The 19,357-nt window shown below is 42.6% G+C and overlaps 1 protein-coding gene across 2 annotated transcripts; it reads left to right on the top strand.

The window, feature by feature from the left end:
* Window positions 1-11,209: 11,209 nt before the first annotated feature.
* On the top strand, window positions 11,210-14,849 carry LOC148043974 (lithostathine-like). Of its 2 annotated transcripts, none has more exons than XM_087722635.1 (6): window positions 11,210-11,276; window positions 11,794-11,871; window positions 12,273-12,373; window positions 13,111-13,254; window positions 13,898-14,027; window positions 14,679-14,849. In XM_087722635.1, exons 2-6 carry the CDS (start codon window positions 11,805-11,807, stop codon window positions 14,744-14,746), a joined length of 510 nt encoding a protein of 169 aa, XP_087578761.1. In that variant the 5' UTR covers window positions 11,210-11,276; window positions 11,794-11,804; the 3' UTR covers window positions 14,747-14,849. The 2 variants fall into 2 exon arrangements, with proteins under 2 accessions (XP_087578761.1, XP_087578762.1); XM_087722636.1 differs by having other exon boundaries at window positions 11,220-11,276; window positions 11,799-11,871.
* The last annotated feature ends 4,508 nt before the right edge of the window (window positions 14,850-19,357 follow it).

Here is a 19,357-nt window from a genome sequence, read left to right as displayed (position 1 = left end):
CAAATAAATAAATAAATAAATAAATAAATAAGCGTCGTTAAGTGAATAACTGCCATTGTTATGTTAATCCCATGGTTCTTAAGTGAACCCGGCTTCCCCCTTGACTTTGCTTGTCAGACGGTCACGAAAGTGGATCACATGACCCCTCGACACTGCGACGGTCATAAATATGAGTCAGTTGCCAAGCGTCTGAATTTTGATCGCGTGTGAAAAATGGTGATAAGTCGCTTTCTTCAGAGACGTTGTGACTTTGAACTGTCACTAAATGAACTGTTGTAAGTGAAGGACTGCCTGTATTGCATTTTCAAATTTCATGATATAATGTCGATGATATTTAAAATATATATATATAGCCAAGCCTAAAAAAATCCATACTTCAGGTCGTGGAAGTTGAAGGCCACAGTTTGACAAATGCTGCTCTCATGAACTCATCCATCATCATCATTATCCTCTTGAAATCTTGTCCTGATGCTTATCACTTTTTTAAAAATCCATGTTATGTTTGGGTTTCTCCTTGGAATATAAATATTTATCCACAGTATTGTTCTGAGCACAGTTCCTTGACGTATGACACACATAAATCTATACAATGTTTTTTTTCCTGTTATTTCCTCATCCTCAGACATGTAATATTGAGCACACACTTTTCTTGCCAAATTTTTCTGATATTGTCCCTAATAAAAACAATTCAAGTTTAAAATCTACATGTTATCTTTTCTAGCCATCTGTGTATTTTTGCCCATTTTTTTGCTTTTAGCACCAGATGTGCTAAAATGTGCCCGTTTTTATTACATTTCCAACATTTACTAGACATATTTTAAGCATTTTAGCTAACCTAGCAGGTGATAAAGGCCATCCATAAAACATGAAACACTGCAAGATGACGAGATAATTAAGGAGGCAATAGATTGTGTGGAAATGGATGGGCTGGAAATCAAACAGAAAGATGATACTGAATATTATCAAGCATGGAACTTATTTTATCGGTTGGAGTGGTGGAGATTAAGAATGGAAATTGTATTGCTAAGCAAATTAAATACTCAGATAACACGATGTTTATTAGCCATAAAAACGTCTCCTCCCCAAAAGAGAGGTTGTCTCAAAAGGGTGGAAAGCGTGAAGAAAATGGAATGATTGTTTAAGTTTGGCCTTATCAGAAATCTGGCAGCTGTGGTTTTCCAAATCCCACCCAGAATGGGATTTCTTTTGTTTCCCCCTGAGAATTATTTCCTGGATCCTTTTCTTGAGTGACAAACTCTCAAATTTCTCTTTGCCCAGGGGGTGGGGGGTGGAGGAGGAGCTGCAGCCGGTGCAGCTGGAGAGTGTTTGCAGTAGTGCCTCCCGGTTTTATTTTATTTTATCAATTTTTAGTACTCCCATTGGATCATTTTTTTAAATTTAATTAACATTTTTGGGTGGATTTAACATCGTAGAACATAATACAAACAAAAACTTTTGCTGCTGCCGAGAATTTAAAAAAGCATGGGAAAAAGAAAGGAACGCCATGGCACCAGCCCAGGATCTCTCCCTCCAGTGAAGACAGCAAAACAACCAAGAATTGAGGAGCTCTTTGTTGGCAAGAGATCTGTAAGTAAAACTAACCCCCCCATCTCCAACAATCTGGAGAGATTAGAACAGGACCGGCAAAAATGATGTGGCAAAACAGCATTTACTAGACTTTCCCGATCTGGCGCGCGGGGAGGGGGGGGGAACAAACTGAAAGCCAGCTGTTCTCACAAACAACTAGCCCGATAACTTCCTATATGGAGGCTGAGCTAAGAGCAAAAAATGCGATCAACAACCAGATAATTCAGAGTATGGAGAGTTTACCCTGGGAAAATTCAACTGAGTTTATGGCAAAGCAATGCCTTCTCACAGCGCAAACGGTGGTCTCAATATTTGAACAATTAATTGCCATCCAACATGATGTAGAGACATTGAAAAAAGATTTAGCTGTTTTTCTTCAAGGACAATATCAGGCCCCAGGTACCCCCACCAAAGAGCCTGCAGAAGACTTGGTTAACTCCCATACGCAGGATAAGGAAAAGGAAAGAGCCAAGAGCCAGAGAAACAGCTAAAGAGTCGGATAAAAGGTGACCGTCCTCTCAGAAAAACAGTCCCCCTCCCAGACAAGGCAAGGAGAGGAAACGGTATCAATAAAGAAGAAATCAGGAAAACATCCCTGAGCCAAGGTGGCGCAGTGGTTAAATGCAGCACTGCAGGCTACTGCTAGATCAGCAGTTCAGCGGTTCAAATCCCACCGGCTCAGGGTTGACTCAGCCTTCCATCCTTCCGAGGTGGGTAAAATGAGGACCCAGATTGTTGGGGGCAATATGCTGACTCTCTGTAAACCTCTTAGAGAGGGCTGAAAGCCCTATGAAGCGGTATATAAGTCTACTGCTATTGCTATTGCTATCCCTCCCTCAATTACAACAATCACATCGCTCACGACAAACCCAACGGATAGCTCTTAGAATCCAGTTGAACGGATTTAATTATGGACGTTGGAATTCCAGAAGTGCAATATTAAATTCCCTAAGCCAGCTTCTTCACTGTCACAGGGGCATGATTGATCTCCGTGCTGTGGAGTGGTAAGACGGATGTTACTATTTCTGGAGAAGAGTTAGCTGAATTGTTGTGTGTATGTCCAGTGCAGTATCAACCACTGGCTGGAAAGCAAATTGCAGAGTGGGCTGGTTTGCCATTTCAGATTTTAAGGGAGTTAAAAAAGGCTATTTCTGATTATGGAATTACTGGAAATTTTACTAGAGGTCTTTTGGAAGGAATTAAGAATGGTTATTCTGTGATACCTCAAGATTGGAAGCAATTCAGAAAGGAAAGGAAAGCCTTTAGGGAATTGTTTTTAGGGAATTGCTACAAGTGTGGAAAATCAGGTCATTGTCAGAAAGATTGTTGTTCAACGCCATTTAGTGGTGGTTGACTACTGTCAGCTCCTCTCCATTAATTAATTAGGAAAGAAAGACCACGAGACTCCATGTGCGGAAATCAAGTGTACTTTTACTAATTAAGAATGATTAAAGGCAAAGCGTAGCGAAGTCTGATTATTTAGGCGCGAAAGCGATTGATATATAGAATAGCCCATTCCCCACCCCTTGGCATCATAGTCCCGGTCCAATCATAATTCTTTCAAGTGTCAGGTGTGAGATAACTTCAAAAGGCATCATGAAGATGGAATGTCGGTGCCGTTAGTCCTGGCGGGAAACACCCACGCATGCGTAGTCCGATCAGTCGGTGAACTCCAGAACCTTCCTCCAGCACAATGAGTAACCCCTCCCAAATACCATGCCCTCCCTCCCCGTTTCATGGCAGCTGAAGCGACAGCAAAGCAGAAGCTGACAACTACCATTGTACAGAGTTTCCTAAGTACAAAAGTAACTTTTAGCCTGTTCTTTCTTATTAAACAGGATGTGTTTGTTTTAATTTTCCTTTACAGTCACAGGATAAAGAAAAAAGAGGTAACATGGTTTCGCTTACTGTCTTTTCTCTCTATTAAAAGGTTCCAAGCATCCTGGAGATTTAGTTTTGCTTACTGTTTTGCAAAAGAAATGTCTCCAGGACATTCTAAATAAACTTAAATTGACATATGTTGATAGAATTGCTTCTATAACCAAGAAGTTATGGTTAGCAATTCTTCCTACTTCACCTTTACCTACTGGTTGTCTTTATTCTATTTTGGATGAAAAAGTGATTCATATTCATGAATGGTTGAATTTGTCTGCTTCTCCGCCTAGAAATATTTTTCCTTATTAACAGGCTTTAGAAGAATCGATTATGAATTGATCACCTACTCGTGGAAGTTGTGGTTTGGACGGATGGTCAACAATGGTTTTCTAAATTCACTTCTGTTCAGACATCTGCCCAACGTTCTGAGTTGGCAGCTGTTATCTTGGCTCTGAGATTATTTTCTGATCAGCCTATTAACTTGATTGTTGATACCAAATATGTTTTTCTTGCAATGCAACCTCTTCCCTATGCTTATTGTGCTGTTTCTCTTGACGTTAATCTTTTGTCTTTATTTTTATCTTTAAAACATTGGAAGAACGTGTCTTTCCTTTATATGTTGAGCACATTAGGAGCCATTCTCCTTTTCAAAATCCTTTGACGGAAGGAAAGACGAGCTGATGAGACTCTCAAAGAAGTTACAACTCTTTTTTCAGATCCTGTTGCTAGTCATTCATATTTTCATCAAAATGCTAAATCTTTGGCTAAACAACTTTCTGTCCCTATGTCTCAGGCTCGTGACATTGTTCGAGGATGTACTTCTTGTCAACAATTTGCTGTTCCTTTTCCTATGGGAGTAAATCCTCGAGGAACAAAAGCTAACCAAATTTGGCCAATGGATGTCACACAATTTGCTACCTTTAAACCATACACTTATTTACATGCATCCATTGATACATATTCTCATTTTTTATGGGTCACTGCTGCTAGACATGAGCGCACTTCTGATGCAATATCTCATTGTCTTTCTGCTTTTTCCGTAATGGGCCGACCAGTTCAATTAAAAACTGACAATGGTCCTGCGTATACTAGCAAGGACTTTAATTCTTTTGTCAACAGTGGAACATTCAATTGATACATGGAATTCCTTACAATTCTCAAGGGCAAGCTATAATTGAGCGAGCTCATCGTACATTCAAAGCTACATTAGCTAAATTGGTAAAATCTGAATCTGGTCCCTTCAGTTTGAGAAAGATTCAAAATTTGATCTCTATCGCTCTTTATGCATGGAATTACTTAACTTTTCTAGATTCCTTTTCAGATATTCCAGTCGTTTCATTTTCAGACGTCCCCAGGTTATAAATTGATCATGGTTATAAGTTGGACGTGGTTACGCTGCAGTTGAAGATTTGCAAACAAAGCAAGCTGTGTGGATTCCAGGCCGGTGTGATCGTCCTTATCAGGGAAAAACAAATGAAAGATCCAAGGATGCAACGTCCTCCAATCTTGCCTTGGAATCACATTGAAGATCAACCTCAATTGAAAAAATCCTTTTTTCTCATGTATTGTTTTCTCTTTTGCTTTTTCTTTCCAGTTTCTACTAACTCAGAGACAACTCCTGCTTTTCCTCTTAGTCCTAATCTTTGGATTCGTCATGCTCAATATATGTTTTTGGGTTCCACCACAAAACCGCGGTCGACTAAAGCGCGCTCGACGAAACCGCGTACCTGACGTCATCACAGCGCGATGAAAAAAGCACGCTGTGAGCGGTAAAGCTAAAATTAACCCCTAAACCTAAACCTAACCCCCCGAAACCTAACCCTAAACCTAACCCTTAACCTAACGCTAAACCTAACGCTAACACTTAACCTAACCCTAACCCTAACCCTAACCCTAACCCTTACCTTAATGTGAATCGGCTTGCTTTCAAAGCGCCTTTTAAAGCGCTCTTTTTTCTCCGCGGTCGCTGTTGTCGCACTGCTGATGACGTCAGTGACGCGCTTTAATCGGGCGCGCTTTAGTGGACCGCGGTTTTGTCGTGCCACGATGTTTTTGATTCATGGTCGTAATATAACTTTATATTATGAACCTCCTATGGCTCTTGGTCAAGTTGCTTTTATTCCTAATCTCATTAATTCTTCTGCTTTCTTTCTTTTTTTAAAATTTTTTTAATTTATTTTCAAAACAAACATACAACTCCTCCTTCTTTACATATTGTAGAAAGTGTATCAGCTGGTTACACAAAAGCTTTTGTGCATCTCTTCCACCATCATCAAATATAATTCATATTAATTCAAATATCTTAACTCAAATATTTACTATATTAACATCATCATACCTCCACTTTTATTTGACTATAGTTATTTAAACATCCTTCATCCTTAAATATACCAAGATTCAATACATAACCACGTGCTGACATTTCATTTACTTATTTGTAAAATCCTCCATTAACATTAAGTCCTCATATCCTGTTTTAGCTAAACATCCATAATATTTAATACCAAAATTTTCTAATCCTCCATGTATATAATTTATTATCATTATCCTTTCTTTATTTAACTATATCCTATATCATAACATTTTCCCCCTATTAGTTAAAACTTAACTCTATCTAGTTTTGTTTTTTATTATAATTATTATTGTTATTAATAATCTTTATATATAGTCCAAAAATATTTCTAACCTTCCCTTCTCATATCCAATTATTACTTATCATAACAGCTCAACATTGTATACATTACTATCATTATCATTTTTATTTAACTATACCTATTACCACTGGATTTAACTAAGTTTAGCTAATTTTGAATTGTACTCTTCCATCTATCATAGCAATAGCAGTTTAGACTTATATACTGCTTCATAGGGCTTTCAGCCCTCTCTAAGCGGTTTACAGAGTCAGCATATTGCCCCCAACAACAATCCGGGTCCTCATTTTACCCACCTCGGAAGGATGGAAGGCTGAGTCAACCCTGAGCCAGTGAGATTTGAACAGCCGAACTGCAGAACTGCAGTCAGCTGAAGTAGCCTGCAGTGCTGCATTTAACCACTGCGCCACCTCGGCTCTCAACCTATATATCTCCGATAACAAAACAATATTATATCTACTGCCATTTGTGGATCCAATTCTCCAAACATCTTTTTAAACAGGTCTATACAAAGTGATCTTTGCACCTTCTTGTTTGTAGTATCTCTCATATAATGTTGACGCCCTCCTTTTGTTTCCTTTATCAGCTTGTCTTTAATTCTCAGCAATGTTATCAGATATTTTGCAAATAGTATTTCATAGTCCATAAATTCTTTAATGCTTTCTTCTCCTTCTATGTCCTGTCCTTTGAAATAAATTTTCTCTCCATTTAATTCCTCTTCAAATATTCCATTCTTTCCTCCCTCAGAAATAAACCAATTGCCACGAATATCAACAAGCTCAAACTCTTTGTTTTCCATTTCAATTTTCTGAATTTCCATCTTCTTATTTTGTATTTGATGAACAATTGTACAAATTGTATTTCATCACAATTTGTTGCCAAATAACCAAATAATCCAATTTTCTCTCAATTCTTTCCTCTGTATCAAACACCCTCTTCAAAGCTGAAAGTATCGTTTGGAGAGACGCTTGAAGAGACGCCATGTTTATACGCAGTTGTATTTTTTCTTAAAAGCTCAGCAAGACTGAAACACTCGCAAATGAAAGCAAACTACAAAGGAACAGCTGTACAATCTTATCAGATTTTAAGCCAGAACAGCCAAGCAATAAAAGTGTTGAGATGTAAACAGTCAATTTGTAGTCAATTTGTATCTTACAAAGAATCAGAAGAAATGTTAGAGTAATCCATCCATTTGAAAAGGTTTACTTAGAATCAATCCATGTAAATAACATTTAAAAAGTAAGATAACCACTGTCCAGAACCATTAGAAAGATCAAAATCGCCGCTAAGTTCTTCTATTCTTTGATTTAAGTTAATTTTAAGATTTTGTAGGCAGTCCGTTTTTTTAAAAACAATAAAAGTTTCTTACCAGCTTAACACTTCTCCTCCATATTGCCCTGACTTTGTCAGCCTTGAAAGACTGGAATTTTTACTGCCAGCAGAAGACTTTAGACCTGCTTTTCTCGGAGATTTTGCGATATCCCCGAGATCAGCAAGATGTAATCTTCCTGTTCACCATCGCTTCGGGATGATTTAGGTCCATTGGAACCCCCCAGCAATAAAAGTATCAAGTGCAATCTCAGAGCTTTGAGATCGCACGTTGTCTCGTCACGGCATCCAGGCTCTGCCCCCCTTAATTCTTCTGCTTTCATTGTTTTGCAACTTCAACATATTTCTTCTTCTTGGTTATTTTCTACTCCTCCACATGAATTAAATTTAGTTAGATGGAATTATATTTGGATTAACCAATTTACTAGAGGCTTATGTTTTTGTTGTTATGCTCGTCATAATTGGCTTAATTAATGGTCTGATTACCCAAAAGCTAAACGTATTTTAGATAAAGTAGGAAATTATAGTTATTGTTCTCAGAAATATTGATTATGGGGTACTATTAAAACATCACAAGATTATAACACCATACCTGATATATATCCTGAAAATTTTCCTATTTTTCAAACTGACTCTTCTAATATTGGAACAGGTGGATCAATCTGTGCTGGATGGCAATTGAAAGATCCTGCAATGTGGTTTTTCTTTGACAAATATGCAACTAACGTTCACCCTCAGAACTATCAATGTGCTGCCATTGGATATTTGTATTTACCTGTCCAAGTGGGTATTTCCGGAAGTTTATCAACTTGAAAAAGATGTGCAGCCTTGGGATCAAAATGTTCTGATGAAGTCATTATTGATACTCAATTTTCTTCATTGCCTACTTTTGGACGTGCATTAGTTGGAGTCATAACTGGAACTATTACTTTGGGATCATACCCAGGAATAATAGCTCAAGAAAATAGACATTCTATTCTAGGTTCACATGTCGATTAGAGAAATCTATTAATGCTACTGCTGCAATTATTAGAGATTTTCAAAATGAAATTGAAGAACGTAATCAAGATTTAATTCAACAATGCTTTGCTATAGACTATTTGCTAGCTCGTCAAGGTGGATTTTGCAGCTTAGTTGGTCAACGTGCTTGCGCTGTGCATTTTCATTCACTTAATAAAACTATTGAAGATGAATTAGCTAATTTACAAGCTTTTATAAAAAATAATGTACATGATGAATTTTCTCCTTATGCTTGGTTAACTAATTGGTTACCTGATATTTCTTGGTTAAAACAATTGTTTTTCTTTGGTGGGAACATAATCACATTACTTATACTTTGCTGTTGCTGTATGAAATGTGTTCCTTCATTTTTTGCCATGTTTCGTAAGTATCCTGCACCTACTTTGAATGTGATTCAAATGCATGCTCTTGAAAAATCTCTTTTTTCATCATTAAACAACAAAAAGCGAGGAAATGTAGGGTTTTACAGTGAATCATCTGAATGGTCCTTAGAACTGAGGTTACATGTGTAAGTAAAAACTGCAGCAATCTGCAGAAAATATTTGCTTGTCAGCTATTCTTTGCTTGCAGTGTGTTCCAGGCATAAAGGGCACGGATGATGAAACAAAGTATAATCTGCAACATTTTATTCACTCATTTGGTAACACTTGATTCATTCAGCTTCAACAACATGCACTTTCTCATGAACACCAATGATGTAAGGACTAAGCAATTATTGCGCCTTGGAGACTTGTTAGCCAATAATGATATTTCATGTAAAGTAGGTAGAGCTAAAGAAGCTGCAAACACTATAAGAATGATGTTTCATGATTAATAATTTTGCTGTTGATTCTGCTGTTGATTCTGCCATCCATGGCATGATTCTGCTTCATGCTGTTGATTCTGCTCTCTATGGAATGCTTTGTTCAATAAACTTTGGTTGGTTTAGCTATCCGTGGGTGGATTACTTTCTTTCATCTTCAGCCTCGGGACCCTAAATGCTACACTCTGGGGAAAATTAAAATGCACCACAATCGATAAATGCTTCCTCCTCCTCATACAAAAATTGTATGCCAATTCCACCTTGAAAGTGAGGTGTAATCCCCAAGGGAGTTTAACCGGCTCAGTAAGGATACAAAAAGGGGTACGGCAGGGTTGCATTCTGTCCCCCTCCCTCTTTAATGTCTATAGTAATCCCCTGATTGATCTCCTACAGAACCCTGATTTCCATCTTTCTAACCTAGCACAACGCAAAGTGCCAATTCTCTTATATGCTGCTGCGGCTGCTATCATTTCACAAACCCCTGCAGGACTGAAGAGAGCAATTAGGGCAACACTCGGCTATTGCAGGCAAAACAAGCTGGTCCTTAACTTCGATAAATCAAAAAAATTAGTTTTTGCTAAAAGACCAAGCCAATACTCCTGGAAAATAGAAGGACGTAGTTTGGAACAGGTTAGAACATTTAGATACCTTGGGGTATCTAAATGTATGTGAGTGGGGTATCCACTCACAAAGGACATGGAAGGCACACCTGGATCACACATCGCAAGTAGCCAATAGGTCCTCAAATGCAATTAAACATTTCTTTTATACAGGTGGAGGTCAGTTTGTACCTGCTGCCTTGAGGCCAAAACATTGGCACAAATTCTATATGTGGCACAAACAGGAATCCTTGCAAAGAAAGACTTACTAGAAACCATACAAACCAAATTCCTGCGAGCCATCTTAGCTGTACCCAATGGAACTCCAAATGCCCAGTTAAGAATTGAGACAGGCATGCCTCAAATTCAGGTAAGAGCCTGGAAGATGATGAACATTCATTGGCTTAAAATATATTTCTTTCCAGAGGGATTGTCCCCACTAGTGTTGACTGACAATTTCCCCTCCGCCTGGAAACAGGCAATTGATCACAAGCTGGGCTCTTATGGGCTCTCACCATTATTCTTAATGTCCCCAGGCTTTGATCAAGCAAAGCAAGTAGTAATGAATAGAATGAGGGACATGGAGTTCCAAGAAGAACTAAATAGGTTGCCTCTCCACAGTAGGGACAGAATCAAACAGGGTGTGTGGGAATCAGCAAGATATCTAAATGACCTGGTCTTCCCAAAACAAAGAATAGCTTTCTTCAGAGCCAGATTTAACATTCTCCCTTCAGCACTCCTCCAGGGCAGGTATAAGAGAACACCTATAGCAGAATGGGTTTGTATATGTGGTAAAGGGGAAGTGGAAGATAATTCACATGTTCTGTTACACTGCGAGCTACACAGAGCTTGTAGGTCTGTACATATTCTCCCCTTATTAGAGAGATTGCCAGGGAGGGCAGACCATTTTTATCTAGGCTTTCTCCTCCAGGACACTAACCCGGTTACCACGTATGCAGTGGCAAAGTTCTGTCCAGCTGCAATGTTCGTAAGAAAAAAATTGGCTACAGAAGTATAGTTGTTATCTTGTACCAATTATCTGGACATATCTCTAACAATCTTTGGACCATTTTATTTACTCCTATACTTAACAGTGTTGCACTCAGGTAAACCAGGAAGTGACCCGAACAATCTGAAAACATATATGTTATTTTCCACTTTTAACATCAACACTTTTTAATTATATCTTGATGTCAGTACTTTTTAACATATTGTAAAAACTAATGTGTATTGCTGGTCTTTGACCGTAATAAAGATTTACTTACTTAGTTACTCTTTGCCCTGGGTGTGATCGCCCATGGGATCAGCAGAATTGCTGCCTCGGCTGTCTATAAATAGCCTAAGGGCCAGGCAGGTTGGACAGTCCGGAGAAAAGGCAGGACACAGGCGGTCATCTAGCAGGACGAAGCGAAGGTGAGAATGTCCCTCGTGCCTCTCCATCGCCTTGCAGTTGGGTCTTCGGCCTTTCTTGGGGTTGTCAAGAAGGAAAGTTGGAAGGAGAAGGAGGAGAAAGAGGGGAAGGAAGGAAGGAAGGCAAAGGAAAGACGGAGGGAGGAAAAAAAGGAGAAGGCAAAAGGAAAGGAGAGGAAGGAAGGAAGGGGAGAAAGTGGGGGGAAAGAAAGAAAGAAAAAAGAGAAAAGAAAAGGAGGGAGAGAGGGAGGAAGAGGCAAGGAGGGGAAAGTCATTAAATCCCCACATTCGGAGTTCCTTCACAACCGCCCAACGTGGAGTTTTGCTCTAAGTTTGTGGTGGGGCGAGGGGGCTGAAGGGCAACTGAGACCTTCTCCTGCCCATCCTTGGTTCTCCACGTCCAGCCCCACCTGAGGGGGTCCTGATGCTCCCTCTCTTCCACCTTCTGTTGGGCCTTGTGCTGGTGGAGCCGTGGAGATCTTCTGGGACCATCTCACTTCTTGTGCTTGTGTGTTTTAAGAGAAGAAGAGGATGGGACACCAAACCTTCTGGGGATTCTGCCTCTTGGCCTGCCTGACTCTGACCTCCGGGGTGGAAGGTGAGTGCCACCTGCCAGTCCCACCGTTGAGCCAGCCCAGTGGACCCACAGGGGGCCAAGATCAGGAGTTGAAGGACAGTTGGAAGAAGCGGGAGACGGAGCCCCATCTACCTGCCCTCTTCCCTCTTCATGCAAAGCTCGATTGCCCCCTCCGTCTCCTGTGAAGGGGGCCCAGCCAATGCCACCTGGGGGCAAAGCTGCAAGTGCCCTTCCCCCTTTAGCTTGGGCACCAGGGGAGATGCATACAGCTTTGGCAGCTGGAAAAATACCTCTCTGGCTGTGTGGCAGAGGGGTGGATGGAGTGGAACTGGGCTCCATGAGGTCTAAGTGGGAGGGATTGGGGCGGTGCCTTCCCCGTTTCCGAAGCAGTTGTTCTAAAGATGGCTCTATGTCTCCTTCAGATAACCCAAAGAGTCGATCCAGGTGTCCTGAAGAGGCCGTTTATTATCGACAGCAATGCTATCAACCGGTTGATTTGTCCCTCACCTGGGATGCGGCAGAGGTCAGTGTGATCGATAGACAAAGTTTTGTCAGCCCCGTCAGGGAGACCAGATTGGCCCTTAACTGAGATCGGCTCCTATAGCAGAATCTTGCAAGGATCCTTAGGCTCATTCCCCCCCCCTCCCAATACTTCAGTGAATTAAGAAGGTCTGAACTGTTTCCGATTATCATCGGATTTCTCAGGGTTTTGGGGCTCGGTGGTCTTGCATGTTTCAGTCAAGGTCCTTTCTCTTACTCCGGTGGTGAAATTCGATTTTTTTAACTGACGGTTAAAACAGCTCTGTGGGCGTGGTTTGGTGGGCATGGGGTGGCTTGGTGGGGATGGTTTGGTGGGGATGGCAGGGGAAGGATAATGCAAAATCCCCATTCCCTCCTGATCAGCTGGGCCTCAGGAGGCAGAGAATAAATGTGGGCTGGCCTAGACAGAAATGGCATATGCCGGTTCTCCGAACTTCTCAAAATTTCCACTACTGGTTCTCCAGAACCGGTCAGAACCTGCTGGATTTCACCCCTGCCTTACTCTACAGGTTTTGGAGAATCTCCAACTCATCCTCTGATTTCGCTAAAACCCGTATCGTAAAGAGAGCAGAGTTGAAGAAGAGTTTAATCTAAGAGATCTCCCCAGACATAAGAGAGCTGGCATAGACTTGGGAGTCTTCAGCTACTGTCCAGTGGGCATTAACCCATCCAGCTTGCTATTCAAGGACCGGCTGCCATTCTTCCTCTTCACGTCTGCAGATTGAGTGCCAACACCTGAGGAGTGGAGGCCACCTGGCCACTTTTCGGACTGCTGCTGAGGAAAGAATTGTCTCCTCCCACATCAGACGCTACAGCACCGCCACAGATGCCTGGATTGGGATGCATGCTGTGCGAACACCCAGGGTAGGCCTGACTTTGGTCTCTGATCCCTCTGAGATGGCTTCATCTCACAGACCCCCAGATTTTCCAGCCACAGGTTCCTCTTTCCTCCCAGTGTGGAAAGCCACAGGGGATTGTGTGGCTTTGAGATCAGCTCTGTGCCAGTGGAGAGTGTGGGCAGCCCCCAAGACCAATATCTGGGGACGGCACTGACTGGGGAGGAGGGAATTCCTTGATGGGAGGAGAAGATGAATGCACAATCTAGTTAAGAGATCCTTCTAAGGAGCTTAAGATCTCCAGGTGGGAAGAAGAGACCTTTCCACATTCAGATTCTTGGAGGTCTTCTAGTCCACCACCGAGCTCAAGCAGGAGGCCTTTTAGCATTCTGAACAAATATTTGTCCAACCTCTTCTTGAAAACCTCCAGGGATGGAGCTCACACAACTTCTGGACCCTCCTTTCTGCCACCTTATTGCATGAAGTCCTCACAACCTCAATGTGTGTGAGACGAGAAAACAAAGACTCCACAATGTTCCCTTAACAAATTGTCTTTGATTCTCAAAACCTATTTCCTCACCAAACAAGAGATCCTATCGGACAGTTGGTGATTCCAGACACCTGGAGGGCAAATACTTTACTTCCTGAATGTCCTTTTCCCACCTCATTAGAAACTCATCTGGGAATGGGCGGATGGAGCCACCTACACTCCAGGAAGCCTCCTCTGGGACAACAGAGCCCCCAGCACCAGCCTTTCCACCGCTGAATGCATCTCCGTCACCAACATCCATATACCAGGAAGTGAGTCTCAGTCCCTCTTCCACAAAAGGGGTGGAGGGGGGGGGGAAAGATGGCCTTTCCTTACCTCAAGAGGTCCCCCTCGGAGGTCTCCCTCCCTCCTTCCTCTTGCTCTCCATCCCCCTTGTCTTTTCTTCCTTCCCCTCTCTCCCATTCTCCTTCCTTCCAGCCCCTCTCCCTCCTCTGCCCTCTCCCATCTTCCTTCCTTCTCCCACTCCCTCCCTCCTCTTCTTCCTCTTTTTTCCTTTCTTCTTCCCTTCTTCCCTTCTCCCTCTCCCACCATTTCTTCTGCGATCCCTCCTCATCTTTTCTTTCTACCCATCCCTCTTTCCTTCTTTCCTTCCCTGCTTTCCTTCCCTTCTCCTTTGTTCCCCTTCCTTCCTTCCCTCCTCCACCTCCTTCTATCATCTTCCTTTCTCTCATCCTTTCTCCTTTCCTCCCACCCTCCTCCCCCTCCCACCATTTCTTCCTCCTACCCTTCTCTCCCTCTTCTTTCCTTCTCTGCCTACCTGCCTTCCTTCCTTTGTTGCTGTTTCCCTCCCCCTCCTTTTCTTCCTACCCCTCCCTCACTTCCTCCCTCACTGGCATCCTTCAAGCAACTAGAATGCTGACTTTCTTCACCCAGAGTCTAACAGTCTTTCTGCTCCCCTCCAGATGCAGCCAGGTGGATCCAGCGTACCTGTGCCACTGCCCTGCCCTTCATCTGCAAGTACAGAGCTTAGGCCTAACCACCTGCGGAGGAGATGAGCAGACGGCCTCTTCCCCACTGGGGAGCATCATTTCTTTTCATGTATTCATAATCAAGTTTATACTTATATCTAATCTGTTATCTAATTCATTCTTGATGATAAAAAAAACCGAATAAAGCAAACAAACAAATAAATCTAAGGCGGTTTCTGCAACACCCCGATTCCAGGCGAGATCAACCTCCTGACCCTCCTTGACCGTCTTCCTCCCAGTAGGACAGCCAACCTCGCTTCCTGCTGTGTCCTGGAACCCCTCCTGTGGGTCTTGCTAATTGTTGAGGGTTGCTAAACTCAATGCTTCCAAGGTGTTTATAGCTGGGTTTCTATTCTATGGTCTGTCGGCTGCTCAGAGAGTTTGAGTTTGAGTTTATCGACATTTGTATGCCGCCCACTCCCTTGGGACCCTGGGCGGCTCACAACAAGACTAGAAACATACATAAAAATTAAAATAAGAATACAATTATTAAAATTTCACACCATGCATACTGTTAGCGTGGGGCTGGATACTAATCAACAGCCCCAGGCCTGCCGGAACAGCCAGGTCTTAGTAGCTTTGCGGAAGGCCGGAAGGGTAATAAGGGTCCGGATCTCAATGGGGAGATCGTTCCATAGGGCCGGAGCAGCCACAGAGAAGGCCCTTCCCCGGGTGGTCGCCAGCCAACATTGACCGGCAGATGGAATCCAGAGGAGGCCCAACCTGTGTGATCTTATTGGTCTTTGGGAGATGAATGGCAGGAGGCGGTCTCTCAGGTAGCCAGGTCCTAAACCATGTAGGGCTTTAAAAGTAATGACTAGCACCTTGAAGCGTGTCCGGAGACCAATGGGGAGCCAGTGCAGCTTGCGGAGGATAGGTGTAACGTAAGTGTATCTATGTACATCCAGTATCGCTCGTGCGGCTGCATTCTGGACCAACTGCAGTCTTCGAACACTCTTCAGGGGCAGCCCCATGTAGACCTGGGACATTGGGCTGCATGTAAATGGAACAAATAAATATACAGCGATCTGCTTCTTGGGTTTCCTGAACTAAAATCGAAAAGGTCCTTTCTCTTTTGGCCAGGGTAGATTTGTTGGGCTGCCCAGGGAACATATGTTAACAACCTTCTCAGTAGGTCAGTGTGACCCCCCAGAACTTGGTTTGCAAAACGTTTCAAAGCCATCAGTCCAAAGGCCAGGCAGAAGGATGGTCACGAGATCTGGGGGGAAACCAAAACTGGGGGGTCCAGGAGTCTATTGGGGGTGATTGCATCAGCGTGGAGGAAGCCGCTCTTCTACGAAATCCAACCGATTCCTGTGTCTATCAGGGTGGCAAGGATTCTCACCTCGAAAACTGATGTCTGTGTTGTGTGTTTGTATGTGTGCGTTTACTTGCCATGCTTCAGTCCAGCCCCCCAATCTCATGAATCTCAGCTATCCTGAGGTTCGTGAGAATTTAATGCAAGTTGACCTGTTCTGAATCCTCATTTGCATCCGAGAGAATAACAGAATATCATTGAAGGGACCTTGGGGGTCTTCTAGTCCAACCCTCTGCTCAAGCAAGAGACCCTACATCACTTCATTCAAACGGTTGTCCAATCTCCTCTTCCAAACCTCCAGTGATGGAGCACCCACAAGCCATTCCACTGATGTACTGTTCTCGCTGTCAGGAATAATAGAATTACAGAGTTAGAAGGGACCTTGGAGGTCTACTAGTCCCACCTCCGCTCAAGGAGGAGACCCTATCCCATTTCAGACAAGTGGCTATCCAGTCTCTTGCTAAAAACCTCCAATGATGGAGCCCCCACAACATCTGGTGGCAAGTTGTTCCACTGATGAATTCTTGTCAATGTTAGGAAATTCCTCCTTAGCTCTAGCTTGCTTCTCTGAGTTACAAACATTGACTTCTATCGAAATGAGCTGCTGAATAGAAGTTGTTCCTCATCAACAATGCTCCCAGTCTTCTGACTTTAGATATTTCAACTGTTCTTTCTTAGGAGTCAACCGTCTCTATGCATCTAATGAAGGGAAGTTTGTTGACAAAAATGGATTCTTTGAAACCAATCAATTAATCAGAATAGACCTGGAAGGGACCTTGGAAGTCTTTTGGTCCAACCCTCTGTTCAATCAGGAGACACTAGACCAGTGGTGGGTTTCAAAACATTTTGGAACCTCTTCTGCAGGTGTGGCCTGCTTTCCGGGTCCACTGGTGGAACCTCTTCTAACCGGTTCAGTAGATTTGATGAACCGGTTCTACCCGAACCGGTGTGAACCGGTAGGAACCCACTTCTGTCCTAGACCATTTCAGATCGGCGGCTGTCAGACTTTTCCTAAAACCTCCAATAATGGGGCACCCCTGAGTTCTGGTGGCAAGCTGTTCCACTGGTTAATTGTCCTCCCTGTTAGGAAATTTCTCCTTAGTTCTAAGCTGCTTCCCTCCTTGGTTAGTTTCCATCCATTGTTTCTTGCCCTGCCTTCTGAAACTGTGGAAAATAAGTTGACTCTTTGTGGCAGCCCTTCAAATATTAGAAGATGTTATCATGTCACCCCAAGTCCTTTTTTAAAAAAAAAAAACTAGATGTACCCAGTTCCTGCAACGATTTTGCTTATGTCTTAAAGATTTTTTCCTTGAGAAAGAAGAAGAAACATTTCACTTTCTCATCCAAGAAGCTCATCTTCAAACAAAACAAGTAGACTTAAACAGAGAAATGGCTTCTTGTGGAGACTGAACCCCTCCCTGCCATGCCTCAGTCTATCAGAATAGATAGGAAGGGACCTCGGAGGCTGGGGAATTCTGGGAGTTGAAGTCCGGACATCTTCAAGTTGCCAAGGTTGAGAAACACTGGCCTAAGTGGAAAGGTGAATGCTACCTGTCCCACCATTACGCAGGACTGAGTAGAAGGGCTGCGGAAAAAACACAAGCATCTTAACATATTTAAATTTAGCAGCTGGAGCAGCGTGGGGTTGTGCAGAGAGCCAAAGCACACAGTTGTGGTTGATGGATTGGAGAATGCTGGCCCCTGCGTGAGGCAAGAGGAAAATGGTGGACGCACACATATATTTATATAAGTAATAGATCTCAGGGTACTTCCTATCCTTCTGTTAACCACGGAGAATAACTATCTCGGTTAAAAGACACATTTGCATCTTGAGGTTGATTGGTTGGAGAGTGCCAGCTCCTGCGTGAGGTGATCTGCGCTGTGATTGGTGGGCAGGGGGCGTTTCCATGTTTTCCCCCCTCCCCCTCCCCCGTGTGCCCTGTATGCTCTGTGATTTACCTCATGATGTAGGGATGTGCCTGACTATCTTGTTTGCCACAAATATAGATGTAAAATATAATTATTTATATAAAACTACAAGTTTGTGTCAGCATCTCTGACTTGATTTGGACGCCTGCTGCCCAAATTCTGTGACAGTTTAGAAACTGAAAGAATAGTGGGAGACACATCCCTGAGGCAAAGAGATGCACCCTCTTGAAACGTTTGTATATTTCAAAAAGGAAAGGGAAATGATGGATACACACATATTTATAAGTAATAATCTAATACATCTTAGATTACTTCCTATCCTTCTTTTATCCCGAAGAGCTGTCAGTTGAAAGAAACATTTGCATTTTGAGGTTGATTGGTTCGAAAGTGTCAGCTCCTGTGTGAGGCGATCTGCGCTGTGATTGGTTTTGTGGGTGTGGAGAGGTAGTTTCCCTTTTTTCCCCTTGTGTGTGCCCTGTGATTTACCTCATGATGATGTTCCTGTGATTATTTACTTCATGATGATGTTCCTGTGATGATGGTGTTCCTGTGATGATTTACCTCATGATGATGTTCCTGTGATGATTTACTTCATGATGATGTTCCTGGGATGATAATGTTCCTGTGATGATTTACCTCATGATGATGTTCCTGTGATGATGGTGTTCCTGTGATGATTTACCTCATGATGATGTTCCTGTGATGATTTACTTCATGATGATGTTTCTGTGATGATAATGTTCCTGTGATGATTTACCTCATGATGATGTTCCTGTGATGATTTACCTCATGATGATGTTCCTGTGATGATTTACCTCATGATAATGTTTCTGTGATGATTTACCTCAGGGGTGTCAAACTCGTGATGACACGTTGTCATCACTTTTCCCCCTTTGCTAAAATGGGGGTGGGCATGGCCAGCACATGATGCATCTGGCCCACAGGATGCGAATTTGACCCCCCTGATTTACCTCATCAGGATGTTGTTGTGATGATTTACTTTAGGATTCTCCTGTTTGCCTGAGTAGCTTGTCTGCTGCAAATGCAGGTGTGGAATATATTGATTTATATACAACTGCAAGTTCATGTTGGCATCTGTGACTTCATTTGGAGACCAACTGTGCAATTTCTTGACAAAGCATCTTGATCGTCTTCTTCTTGCCTACCATATCATTCCCCAGCATTACCTTGGCTTCTTCCTGCTATTTCCAAAATGGAGCCTCCACTTCAGAAGGAGAAGTGAGTGACCCTGCCCTCCATGACATCCCCTCTGTTATCTCCTCCGGGTCTTGACTGAAACCCCCCAACTCTTTCAAAGGCCGGATGAAAAGAATCCCCCAGCAATGAGGTCCTTCTCCCCAGATGT

The sequence above is a fragment of the Thamnophis sirtalis genome, unplaced genomic scaffold, assembly GCF_051295495.1.
Source record: "Thamnophis sirtalis isolate CommonGarterSnake01/CBP01778 unplaced genomic scaffold, rThaSir2_p1.2 scaffold_9, whole genome shotgun sequence".
Classification (NCBI taxonomy): Eukaryota; Metazoa; Chordata; class Lepidosauria; order Squamata; family Natricidae; genus Thamnophis; species Thamnophis sirtalis.
This window is presented reverse-complemented; position numbering and strand designations above follow the sequence as displayed.